Consider the following 13,637-nt stretch of genomic DNA (forward strand, 5'->3'; position numbering starts at 1 on the left):
GTAGCACCACATTTCGAAAGCTTCTATTCTCTTCTTGTCCAAACTATTTATCGTCCATGTTTCACTTCCATACATGGCTACACTCCATACAAATACTTTCAGAAATGACTTCCTCACACTTAAATCAATACTCGATGTTAACAAATTTCTCTTCTTCAGAAACGCTTTCCTTGCCATTGCCAGTCTACATTTTATATCCTCTCTACTTCGACCATCATCAGTTATTTTGCTCCCCAAATAGCAAATCTCCTTTACTACTTTAAGTGTCTCATTTCCTAATCTAATTCCCTCAGCATCACCCGACTTAATTCGACTACATTCCATTATCCTCGTTTTGCTTTTATTGATGTTCATCTTATATCCTCCTTTCAAGACACTGTCCATTCCGGTCAGATGCTCTTCCAAGTCCTTTGCTGTGCCTGCAGAATTACAATGTCATCGGCATACCTCAAAGTTTTTATTTCTTCTCCATGGATTTTAATACCTACTCCGAACTTTTCTTTTGTTTCCTTTATTGCTTGCTCTATATACAGATTGAATAACATCGGGGATAGGCTACAACCCTGTCTCACTCCCTTCCCAACCACTGCTTCCCTTTCGTGCCCCTCGACGCTTATAACTGCCATTTGGTTTCTGTACAAATTGTAAATAGCCTTTCGCTCCCTGTATTTTACCCCTGCCACCTTCAGAATTTGAAAGAGAGTATTCCAGTCAACATTGTCAAAAGCTTTCTCTAAGTCTACAAATGCTAGAAACGTAGGTTTGCCTTTTCTTAATCTTTCTTCTAAGATAAGTCGTAAGGTCAGTATTGCCTCACGTGTTCCAGTATTTCTACGGAATCCAAACTGATCTTCCCCGAGGTCGGCTTCTACTAGTTTTTCCATTCGTCTGTAAAGAATTCGTGTTAGTATTTTGCAGCTGTGGCTTATTAAACTGATTGTTCGGTAATTTTCACATTTGTCAACACCTGCTTTCTTTGGGATTGGAATTATTATATTCTTCTTGAAGTCTGAGGGTATTTTGCCTGTTTCATACATCTTGCTCACCAGATGGTAGAGTATTGTCAGGACTGGCTTTCCCAAGGCTGTCAGTAGTTCCAATGGAATGTTGTCTACTCCGGGGCCTTGTTTCGACTCAGGTCTTTCAGTGCTCTGTCAAACTCTTTACGTAGTATCGTATCTCCCATTTCATCTTTATCTACATCCTCTTTCATTTCCATAATATTGTCCTCAAGTACATTGCCCTTGTATAAACCCTCTATATACTCCTTCCAACTTTCTGATTTCCCTTCTTTGCTTAGAACTGGGTTTCCATCTGAGCTCTTGATATTCATACAAGTGGTTCTCTTTTCTCTGAAGGTCTCTAATTCTCCTGTAGGCAGTATCTATCTTAGCCCTAGTGAAATAAGCCTCTACATCCTTACATTTGTCCTCTAGCCATCCCACTTAGCCATTTTGCACTTCATGTCGACCTCATTTTTGAGACGTTTGTATTCCTTTTTGCCTGCTTCATTTACTGCATTTTTATATTTTCTCCTTTCATCAATTCAATTCAATTCAATTCAATATTTCTTCTGTTACCCAAGGGTTTCTACTAGCCCTCGTCTTTTTACCTATTTGATCCTCTGCTGCCTTCACTATTTCATCATTCATAATTTGTAATGGCTTGAATAGGAACCCAGAGTTAGGACAGCACACAACAATTGTGAAACACTTCAGAGATATGTTTTTAAAATTGCTTCTCCTACATTTAAGTAATGTAATCAATATGTTCACTTCAACATAAGGGGATAAAACCCTCAAAAAACACCATGGAAGAAATAAATATCAGTAGTGACTGTATGCAGTCTCTCTCATTTGGTTTTCAACAGTCCCAATATTAATTTAAGAGACCATATGGGTATTATTAAACGCGTAAGTTTGTTTATTTTATTTGTACGTGTCAGCTTTGCTCCAGTCGTTACTACTGAAGCGTTCAATATCTCTGGCATCTCAACGTGCAGTGATACTAGTAAATTTCCTCTGGTATAAAAACAGCAAGCAGCTCAGTGTGTTTGTACCAACCACAGTTTACTCATTTGCCTTATTTTACACTAAACTTGTCTGGTACACTCCCCACCCCCGTGGTATCCTTTAACTGAAGCACAGTATGTGGCTTACTGACATACACTTTGTTCTTGAGGAAGGCTCACAAGAAGAAGTTGCATGAGAATGGTCTGGTGACCAGAAGAGACAGTCAACATATCCTCTGTTGGATATCACTAACCCAGAAACAACTTCCTTACTTCAAACATACACATTTTGGAAGTGAGAGATGTTGCACTATCTCACTGAAACCCAACATTTTGATGAATTACCCCATGGCAATGAAGTACCGGGATGAGAAATTAACATAAATTGCCAAAAATTGCTCCCAGTTCACACTGATGTTTCTCCAATTTTCTTCAAAGAAATAAGGCCCTAAGACACCAAATTTCCCTACTCCAGTCCACAATCTAACACTGTCACAATGCAGAGGGCATTCGCACAGTTGCTGAGGATTGTTTGGAGACCAATAGCGACAGTTTTGTTTATTGACACTGCCGTTTAGGTAAACATGAGCCTCATCTGATATTAAAATCACAATTCCAAGTTCTTCCTTCAACATCTTTTCCATTACTTGTGCAGTATGTTCCCTCCTCACAAAATTTTGAGGCTTCAACTCCTGAACAATTGCAGTTTTGTAGTGAGTGAAGTTTAGATGGTGTAAAATGCATCAGATGGACATATTTGATAACACACTAGACTGTGCGTGTTGTCTTGAAGATTAGTTAGGACTCTGTTAAATTGCGCGACGCAGAACTTTAACATTTTCAGGTGGCATGGCTGTCTTTGCATTGCCTCCCAGTTTTTTCTTCAATGCAGAACCTGTCTCACGAAAGTCCTTAACCCATAGCAGAATGGTACTGCGGGTTGGAATTGCATCATTATGTGGAGTGTTGAATTGGAGACAGAACTTCGTTTGGGTCATGATCACAGATTCTGCATTTTTAAATAACATCTCTACAACAAATGCATGGTGTTGTGCAGTCCACCTTTCCACTGTAACCAAACTGCTTTTACAGGGGAAACAATGATCCAAGGAAACCCCTCCACTACACTGACTCATCTGCCCCTACTCAAGTCAAAAACGCAGGGCAACAATGACTCCCCCAAGTCAAAAGTTTAAGGTATCACTGACTCACCCTATAGAAGCCTGGTGGCTAGTGAAGAGATTTCCGTTTGTCTTGGTCAAATCTTTTCTATAGGTTGGCACAATACAGTGCACTCATTGTCTTGTCACTTCCATTATAAGGGTAAGCCCCGATTTAACGATGGGAGCTCATCACTGTTCGCTGGGAATTTGTTAAGACCTGCTGCTTGGAACAGCCTATCCTTGATAGTTTGGTTAATGTTTGATTTTGTTTATTTTTCAGCTTACTGAAACCCTAATACTTTTCTCTTGTAACTTTATTAGCCTGAGTGACAAGTTCTGTTTTAGTACTGCAAGTATTGAATATCTTGAAATTTAGTCAATTTCACAGGCTATTGGTTGATTCAAGTAGTCACTTTAATACATGGAGGTGCACTGAATGGGTAACAGTTCTGCTCAATCAGCTTCTCATTTTTCTAACTGCAAGTGTGTGTACACATCATATCACACCACTGATTTTGCCAATGATTTTTCAGTCCATTTCATTCTGTTCCTTCCATTGTTAGGTATTTGCTTAGTTCATTACCATCACGTGTTATTGTTCACGTTTAAGAGCCTTCAGCTTTCACATCCTGTTACCTCTGTGACAAATTCAGTGGAATTCTAATCTATTTATATTGACATACTTATTTGTTCAGTAATTAATTTAGGTTAGTTACCACCACGTGATTGTGTTCTGGTTTACGAGCCATTTGTGCAGTAGCTTCCTAATTTTCTTATTACCCTCTGCATTTCTATTAAATGTGTTTATCAACGTGTGTTTTGATCTTCATTTCATGTTATATATTCATTCCGCTTGTTAAAATTCAAGGAGCAGCATCTCTTCACTAGCCACTGGAGCGTGTTTGTTCTTTACTTTTCTTTCCTCATCTGTGTAAAGCTCACACTGTGTGTGGGTGTTAATTGTGTGTATGATTAACCCATCCTTCAATTATTTCCATTCCGTAAACCATGAATTTAGCAGCGGACTCAGAGCTAAGATTTAAGATTTACCAAGCATGGAACTTAATATATATCAAGCACCAGCAACTGCCACACTTCATTATATTCACAATTGTGTTTATTTAATCATTGAAGTCAATAAATGATCACTTTACCAGTAATTATATTCAGGACTCCATAAATGATATTCATCCATGCCTTATCCACTTCCAGTTCCAGCTCAGGATGCATCCCACAGCTCTTCCATCTACAATAATTAAATACAGGCCACTGTTTTTCATGAATTATTTATATTAGCCCAAGGTCAAATAGGTTGGAACTTACATTCTTACACGCATGACTAACTATCAAACCAGAACCAAGACTATTCAGGCTGCAGCTGCAATCTTCAGGTGATTAAATTCAAGCTACTTGTAGTAACAGCAATTACTCTATTTCTCTTTTTAATATTACAACCCCTTAAAACTAACGTAGCAACCTTTTACTGTTTCAGTGGCTGTTCAGTGGAAACACCTCATCTGTCACAAATACTGTAAGTAGTGTGCTTATTGGTAATTCAAAAATTAATACTATCTTATTTTACACTAAATTAGCATCATACTTCGTTGATAAATCCAAAGTGAACTAGTTCTTGTGCAAGGAGCAGTGACGTATCTATTTCTGTCACAGAACACGTAAGTTGGCGGTTCATCTTGTCGTCCATCCGCAGTAGAATTGTCATCTGAAAATATTTCAGATATGCTTTATTGAGAAATGGCTCACTGAGCTTTGCAATGCATAATTTACTAAACAATTTGTATGTTTAATTATAAAGTCAGCTAGTTGTAATCTCTTTCTACATGTCAAGCAAATGGAAATACATAAATTTCAATGTACAAACCAGTAGTTCACTGCAGCTCTCCTCTTTAGGCTTCACGTTGCACATCATGTTTACAACCCTGCGTGTTTCTACATCCACAGGCTCAGGTGTAACAGATTTCACAGAATCTGCCATTTCAGGTGATATAGCTCTCTGTCGAGGTGGTGGTGGTTTCTGCTGCGAGTATGCCGTTAATGGATAAATACCGAATCTGGAAGGGTTAAGATTGTATGTTTACAATACATAACACATCACAGGGTAATTAAAAGCAAATAAAAAAATTGAAGTCTTAGAAACACTTCAAAGCATCGTACTGTCAATTTATTCAATAAAGCCACATCTGAAAAATCTGTTTAGTGGCTTCCCATGAGAAATGGACTAGATACTAACTTAACATCTTCGACGAATTTTTCCAGCTTCTCTGCAACAGGAATATCTGCCATTCTCATCTGAACACATGAACCTCCAGGATGAACGATCTCCGCCACAACCACATCAGGACCAAAAAGCCTCTGAGTGACCTCATCTGTTATAGTTTCTGAAATGCTGCCTAAAAAACCAACACAAAAATTATTTCAAAGGTAAGTTTGAAATATGGATAAACGAAAGGAGTGAGCATACAAATTGCATCAATTCCAGAGCAACTATCATTTTATGTAAAGATTTTCAGGCTGTGCATTCCTGTAACTACCAAGTTTTACACATTGAAATAGTAACTGGCTGAGAAACCTACGACTGGCCAGTTATTTATTTACAGCTGTGCCCGAGACTCTGTATGCTGGAATTTATTTTTGCATTATGAAGTTTCAATGTATACAATTTTTGAAGTAGTAATATTGGGGACATGAACGAAGAGCTTGTTTGCTTCACTATGTGGGAGAGAGCCACTAGAGCTGGCCATGTGCAAATCAATTGTCACTAAGGTCCATGCCATTAACATGCAGCATCTGGCCTTGTGCACTGTTTATATCACGGAATAACAGATGCTCAACAGTAATTGAACATATTTGAAGCAAAATGGTAAATTGTTAGGGACAAGCATGACTCAAGGTATGAAAACTCACTAGCCTGTGCTTCTTTCCTTCAAAGTTTCTACTTCTACATGATGGTCACAACTTATGTTTGACGTCAATGTGCAACAACCACTCACAGATGGCAGGACACATCTACAGCCACATCCATACTCCGCAAGCCACCTGACAGTGTGGCAGAGGGTACCTTGAGTACCTCTATCCGTTCTCCTTTCTATTCCAGTCTCTTATTTTTCGTGGAAAGAAAGATTGTTGGTATGCCTGTGTGTGGGCTCTATACTCTCCAATTTTATCCTCATGGTCTCTTCGTGAGATGTACGTAGGAGGGAGCAATATACTGCTTGACTCCTCTCTTGCAGAGTCTTCCACTGGAGTTTATATTTCATCTCCGTAACACTTTTGCGATTATTTAATGATCCTGTAACGAAGTGTGCTGCTCTCTGACCTTTACCTCTTCCATCACCCTATCTGGTATGGATCCCACACTGCTGAGCAGGTCTCGAGCAGTGGGCGAACAAGTGTACTGTAACCTACTTCCATTGTTTTTGGACTGCATTTTCTTAAAATTCTTCCAATGAATCTCAGTCTGGCATCTGCTGTACCGACGATTAATTTTATATGGTCATTCCATTTCAAGTCTCTACTAATGCCTACTTCCAGGTAGTTTATAGAATTATCTGCTTCCAGTAGCTGACCTACTATATTGTAGCTAAATGATAAACGGTCTTTCTTTCTATGTATTCACAGCACATACAATTATCGGCCAGAATATTATGACCACCAACCTACTATCGATACAATCCCATCCAGGCAATAGCAGGATCCCTTGGAAACGAATAACTGATAAGACACACGCATGATGCACATAGTGTCAGTGAATATGCGGTCCACCTGTAGAATCGTGAAGAGAGACAATCTACACAAGTTTGGCCGCGGGCAGATAGTGATGTCCCATAGGCTCGGCAAGAGCATTTTGGAAACTGCATGACTTATTGGGTGTTGGGTGTTCGAGGATTGCTGCGGTGAAAGTCAAATCATGTCTAGATATCATGGGATTCAGTGACTACCCCTCATGACAGATGTCTGATGTCGTAAGCTGGGGACTGGTAAAACAAAAGAGGTGGCAAACTGTGGCAGAACTAACATCAGACTTTAATGTTGGGCAGAGTACAAGTTTGTGAACAGAAAGTGCACTGAACACTTCTAACGATGGGCCTCCATAGCCGATGAATCAAGCATGTGCCAATGTTAAAATTATGACATCAACAACTATGACAAACGGGAATGTGACAATCAGCACTGGATGTTGGTACAGTGGTAGAGTGTTGTTTGGTCTGATGAATCCTGATACTTCCTCCATCAGGCGGATGGGAAGTCACAAATCCGTCCTCTTCCAAGGTACCACTCCTCGACACCTGCACTGCGGAATTGAGACAAGCTGGCAGCAGCTCCCTTATGCTCTGGGGAACACTCACGTGAAAATTCATTAGGTCCAGTGGAGCTTGTAAAAGACACCATGATGGGCAAGGAGTATCATACAGTGGTTGCAGACCACTGAATGTGGTTGAACACATCTGTGATGCAATTGAACATGGCATCCGAGCTCATTGCTTCGTGCGCGGGTGCGCGCGAATTGTGTTAGCATTTTGCAGCCATGACTTATTAATCTTTTAGTTTGATAATATTCACACCTGTCAGCATCTGCTTTTCCTTGGAATTGGAATTATTACATATTTCTTTAAGTCTGAGACTGTTTTGCCTGTGTCCTACATCTTGCACATGAGATGGAAGATGCTTTATCATATCTGGCTCTCCCAAGGTTATCAGTGTTTCTGACAATGTTTTCTACTCTGGAGCCTAGCTTCGACTTAGGTCTCTTGGTGCTCTATCACGTTTCCCCCCGCAGTATCTTATCTCCAATCTCATCTTCATATACACCCTCTTCCACTCTTCCATTTTTATAATACTGCCTTCAAGTTCTCCCCTGTATAGATCCTCTAGATAGTTCTTCCGCCTTTTAGCTTTCCCTCTTTGCTTAGGACTGGCTTTCCAACTGAGCTCTTTATATTCATACATCTGCTTCTCTCTTCTCCAAAGCCATCTTTAATTTTGCTGCAGGCAGTATAATTGCTTCTAAATCCCTACACTTGTCCTCTAGCCATCCTTATTCTCCTGATTTATAATACATAATGGAAGGATTCAAAGTCATAGTTATAAATGTATGGAGATCATCAATAAGTGCAACTGACTGCTGGCCGTGGCGGCCATGCAGTTCTAGGCATTACAGTCCGGAACCGCGCGACTGCTAAGGTCGCAGGTTCGAATCCTGCCTCAAGCATGGACGTGTGTGAGGTCCTTAGGTGGGTTAGGTTTAAGTAGTTCTAATTTCTAGGGGACTGATGACCTAAGATGTTAAGTCCCATAGTGCTCAGAGCCGTTTGAACCATTTTGCAACTGATTGTTAGTACACTTCACAGAAGCAGCCAAAAGGTGATCTTTTGCCTGCTGGTGTAGCATTAATCCCTGAAGGCTTTCCTTTAATATATAATTTTCATAATGTTGTGTGTAAATAAACAAAATATAAGGTAAATTTCTTAGAACTTTTACTGTGTTTAGATCATCTTATGATACTGATTCTCACTATTATGTTCAGCTTTTCTCTTCAGGAAAAAATGCTTAGTTATGTTCAGTCTCTCTCTGATTTACTCCAGAACTTGAATAATGTTTTGTTATATGTGATAGAATACAGCAACCTTGAGTCTCTCCTAAGATTTTCTCCATTTTATTTATGAGTGAATTCTTTCCATAGAAAACCTTAATTGTTATGTAAATTGTACTCACTGTTTAAATGTTATTTTAAGACACACACACACACACACACACACACACACACACACACACACACACACACACACACACACACACACACACACACAGAGAGAGAGAGAGAGAGAGAGAGAGAGAGAGAGAGAGAGAGAGAGAGAGAGAGAGCCAGCCTTATATACTGGTTGCTAGTAGCTTTTACAACTAATGAAGACTGCTTTATAATTTTAAATGTGAAGACCCAACAGTGGCAGCTGTCATGCTGATAGGCAGCTCCATTACTGTTGCATGTGTTTCTTATGAAAATCTGTTAACATGATGCTTTCCCTAAACTACCTTAAAAGCTATGATTTAATTGATTTCAGGTTATGCACAAATTATACCTGTAGTGTTAACCAACGTATGGGCAGCCAGAAGCTTCAGAGAATGGACTTCGAACAGAAGAGGGTGAAAAAGAAGTTCCCTTGCATTTGGACGTTCTTGTGGATCCTTTTTCAGGCACTGACGAATAAAATCCCTCTGCTGTGGGTCATCCAAAGAATCTATTGTCCTATCTATGTGGTCATCTGTTACCAGACTACCAGAGTCACCATTTCCTTGGATTTCCAGCGCTGCCATCTCCAGTGCACACATTCCAAATGAGTACACGTCAATCGAGGGAGACAAAGTGCCTACAGATAGTTAATAATATTAATACAGTGAGAAACAGGAAAAAATAAAATTGTATATCTAGAATATTATTCAGTAAGGTTACTGTTCTAAGAAGCCAAGGTACATACAGATAGGTGCGTGTACTTAAATATATATCTCATTTTCTACTGTCACCAAATGGTACATTTACAATGCACAATAAAAAATAAACTAGAAATGGGCTTCTCATAGTTCTAAATATAAATACTCCTAGAATTTTCTAGCAACTGTAGTATGTTGACCAAGTAGAAACTATTGAACTTATATCTAACAGACATCAGACCATGGTTTCCATAGCTCTCACAGCAACTAAATTAAATTATGCTATACTAGCTTTAACTTTCTACACATCCAAATACATGTCTCATAATCTTCTTGGTTTTCGAAGGTATGCATACTAAATTGCATAACACTTCTGGTTATGAAATGAAAAATTAAAATGAGAAGTCATTAACCCAGGATTCCACACCTCAAGGAAAAAAACTTGTTTAATAATGTCATATACCGTTTTTGAATACAAAAAAAATAGATTTATGGTGATGGCTACATTTTATTACATAACCTACGACATCATCAAAAATGTTCTTACTACAAATTCAGTAATCACAGTACAATTAACATGCAATCAGATACTAAGTTAAATGACATTAATTTTGAAATCAAATTTGAGAGTATTATGAGCAGATAAAATACATACATGATAAAGGATAAGACAGTCATCTTAAACTAATATTTGGTGATTTAAATATCGAAGTTGGAATCAAGAAAGCTGAAGTTCTGTAGCTTTTCCTTGGAATCTACAGGAGAAATGAAAGAGGCAAAAGGCTAGTTCAGTTTGCTGAAAAGAATAATTTTTTCATCATGAACAATGTTTGTAAGAAACACCATAAAAATGGACATTAAGTCCGTATCAAGGGACTCTGAATGAAATAAATTTTATTATTGCAAACCAAAACAAAATAATCAGAGACATTTCAGTTTTAAAACCAACTGAATACTGGTTATGACCATAGACTGGTAAGAGTGAGTGTGCACAAGTATCCAGCAAGAAAGAAGGAAACCAATACTAGTTTTTTAAAAAAGGAACTATCAATACAAATAAATTAAATGTAAAAGAATTAATTACAGTGGACTCTTCAGATGAGATTGGAACAGTCAGCAGAAGAAAAACTAACAAAAATGATAACGACAACTCAGGGAGGGGGGGGGATCAATGAAAGTTACTACACAACCGTGGAAATCAGGGCAGTTGAAGTAATTAGTGAAGCAAGTGAATATGAAATGCTACTACGCGTAGCTTTGATGGATTCTGAAAGGGCTTTTGATTTTGTCAGCTGCAATGCAGTTATACAGGCACTGACCAAACAACATATGGAAACAAGATACATATATTATGAGCAACTATGATAACTTGATGGCTTCTATCAGCATAGTATAACATACAAGATAATTTTTCATTGGAAGAGGAGTAAAACAGAGTGACCCTATACCCAAAAAAATTCACAGCAGTCCTCGAGACGGCTATGTTCAAAATTAATTGGAAAGAAAGGGGAATTAGAATAACTGGAAAAAACTCATGAACTTTACACTTGCAGATGTTACAGCAATCCTAGCTAACAATATGACAGAATATCAATCCTGTACGAAGGATTTATCAGGTAGTGAAAAAGTGGGATTCAGAATAAACTGGTCAAAAACAATTCTCTAAAAAGCTCTAACAAACATATATGCCTATGATGGTCGGCTGATATCTAAGGAGACCTAAAACCTGACATTTTGCACCAAATCATGCTACTCTGGAGGGCTTATGAAAGGAATGCAGCTTTTTTAAATCTAATATGCCAACAAACTTAAAGAAGATTGTTTTTGAACAGTGTGTTCTTCCTGTACTAACTTTGATTTTAAACGAGTTTCTAAAAACAAAACTTCAGACATCTCAGAGAGCTGTGACAAGGTCACTCCTTGATCGCATTAAGAAAGTTAGGAAAAGAAATGAGTTCAGGATATTGTGGAAAGGGTAAAGGCTCTAAAAGGGAAATAAGAAAGACAAGTTGCACAAAAAAAGGACAGAAAAAGGACGAAGGTAGTACTATAGTGGACTAACACAGAAAGACTACAACACATGGCCTGACCACTTGGATAAAGAACTGAACAAAGGTGCAGGATTGAATAGCCAGAGGATAAGAGGAGACAGAGACATGGAAACAAAGATTGAAATTTTTTTCTTAGCTTTAGACTGAAGTGGCTACAAACCTTGTAAATGCTGAATTAATTGAATAATATAAAGATGACACTGTATCCTGAGGCATGTTACAATTCAGTTATCACAATTGTAATTTTCTTTTGACTAACTTTTTACACTTTGCTATTTCTCATTCTTTAAAATTTATATTCATTTTTAATGTACTCTATGCATTACAGTTTAGTATTCAGGATTTAGAAGTTTTTTTTTTTTCCTTCAATTTCCATACATCACTTTATTACAATCTCTTTCACTGCACACTGAGCCAATCTTTACACACTGGAAACTGTTCTCTTCTAATACTTTCATTTTTACTTTCTCTTCCATTCAGATCTGACCCTGTGTGTCCTCCCCATCAGTTCAGTTTTTAAGATGTGTACCACTGTGACGAGTTTCATATTCATTTTCCACCATTTTTGCCGTAATGTCTAATGAACTTTGAAACTTGTACATCACATTTTTATTTTAAATTATGTCCACATGAAATGAGTGCTGCAATTTTTTGTATGTTTTACTGCTGGACTGAAAAAAAAAGAAGAAAAAGCAGCTTTTACATTGTGGGCATCTTACTGCCTTCTCCGACAAGCATTACTTTAACCAAATTTTCAATTCAGTCACTAATCCTAACCACCTGTTCCTACACAATCGCACTACACAAGCACTGACTTACTCATGTTTGTTGGATGGCTGGATGGACTGTTAAGAGTTAAAGGGAACGAACTATGAGGCTTCTCTGTGTCAAGCTATGAATAGTAATGAAAGAGGAAGGACCCAAAAGAAAAATCCCAGTGGACTCTCTTGTATCTAAGAATCAAGGAAGCCAAAAGATAGACTCAAGAAGAAGTGAGAGAGGGGTAAAAACAAAGGTGGGCGAGTTGCCCTGCCGGGAAAGCAGATGGAGACTCCCGGGATACGCTATGCGACTGGAGAGACACCCTCTGCTTCCGACTACTGCTTCCACACAGAAAGGAATAAAAACCATCTGATAGCAGCAGATGTAACACGTCAGAAGTTCAATGTTTCGCCGCAAGGTGGCCAAATTAGGGAAGTCCAGTAGGATGTTGGCCACCATGAGACAACAGTGGGGTGGCTCCTCACACTGGAGTATGTAGCCATAGGTCAGCGAAGTGTGGCCAATACAAAGTTGACAGAGGACAATCAGTTCTCTGCAAGAACATTAAGGGAAGCCTGCCAAAGGGTCATTGTGTCCTCTAATGTTCACAGTTTATTTGGAGAAACCAGGGCATGTCATTCTGTATTCTAGTAGTCCAACAACCATTGGCATAGAGTTTCCTAAAGGTCGGGTTCTGGTACCTCTGTCTCCAAAGTCGGCATCCTGATAGCCAACTTGGCCAACAAGTGATCCTGTTCGTTTTATGGGATCCTAACATGATCTGATATCCATACAAAGATGGCCAACTGACCAGCATGGTGAAGGTCACACAGTAAGTCCTGAATAGTCACCCAACTGGTGTTAAGGGTAGCACTTTTAAGAGCCTGAAGACTATTGAAGAAGTCACTGCCAGTCAAGAATGACTCACCAGTGCAAGAACAAAGGTGGCCTAGGGCTTGAGCAACAGCCACCAATTCTGCAGTGAACACACTCCATCTGTTCAGCAGGGAGTATAGTTTACTCCATTTGCATGTGTGTACGCAAGAACCATTTTGTACATCAACCAAGAGCCGTCAGTGTACACCACATCTGAGCATGTAATTGTGTCATGGACGTCGAGGAACAGACGGTGAAGTACCATAGGGTCTATTGAGTCTTTCTGTCCGAATGGGCACATGCAATTTCTCTCTGACAAGAGGCAACAAT

At 38.8% G+C, this 13,637-nt stretch overlaps 1 protein-coding gene across 3 annotated transcripts in view; it reads right to left on the reverse strand.

Moving 5' to 3' along the window:
* The window catches only part of LOC126341356 (nuclear receptor-binding protein homolog), a 400,535-nt gene that overhangs the window by 31,296 nt on the left and 355,602 nt on the right, over window positions 1-13,637 (reverse strand). For all 3 annotated transcript variants that reach the window (XM_050001768.1, XM_050001767.1, XM_050001769.1), the window contains 4 exons: window positions 9,270-9,557; window positions 5,423-5,582; window positions 5,054-5,243; window positions 4,775-4,894 (listed from right to left, as the gene is read on the reverse strand). In XM_050001768.1, the coding sequence (XP_049857725.1) occupies window positions 4,775-4,894; window positions 5,054-5,243; window positions 5,423-5,582; window positions 9,270-9,557 (758 nt within the window). The remainder of the gene's footprint in view (window positions 1-4,774; window positions 4,895-5,053; window positions 5,244-5,422; window positions 5,583-9,269; window positions 9,558-13,637) is intronic.

The sequence above is a fragment of the Schistocerca gregaria genome, chromosome 1 (assembly GCF_023897955.1).
Source record: "Schistocerca gregaria isolate iqSchGreg1 chromosome 1, iqSchGreg1.2, whole genome shotgun sequence".
Taxonomy (NCBI): domain Eukaryota; kingdom Metazoa; phylum Arthropoda; class Insecta; order Orthoptera; family Acrididae; genus Schistocerca; species Schistocerca gregaria.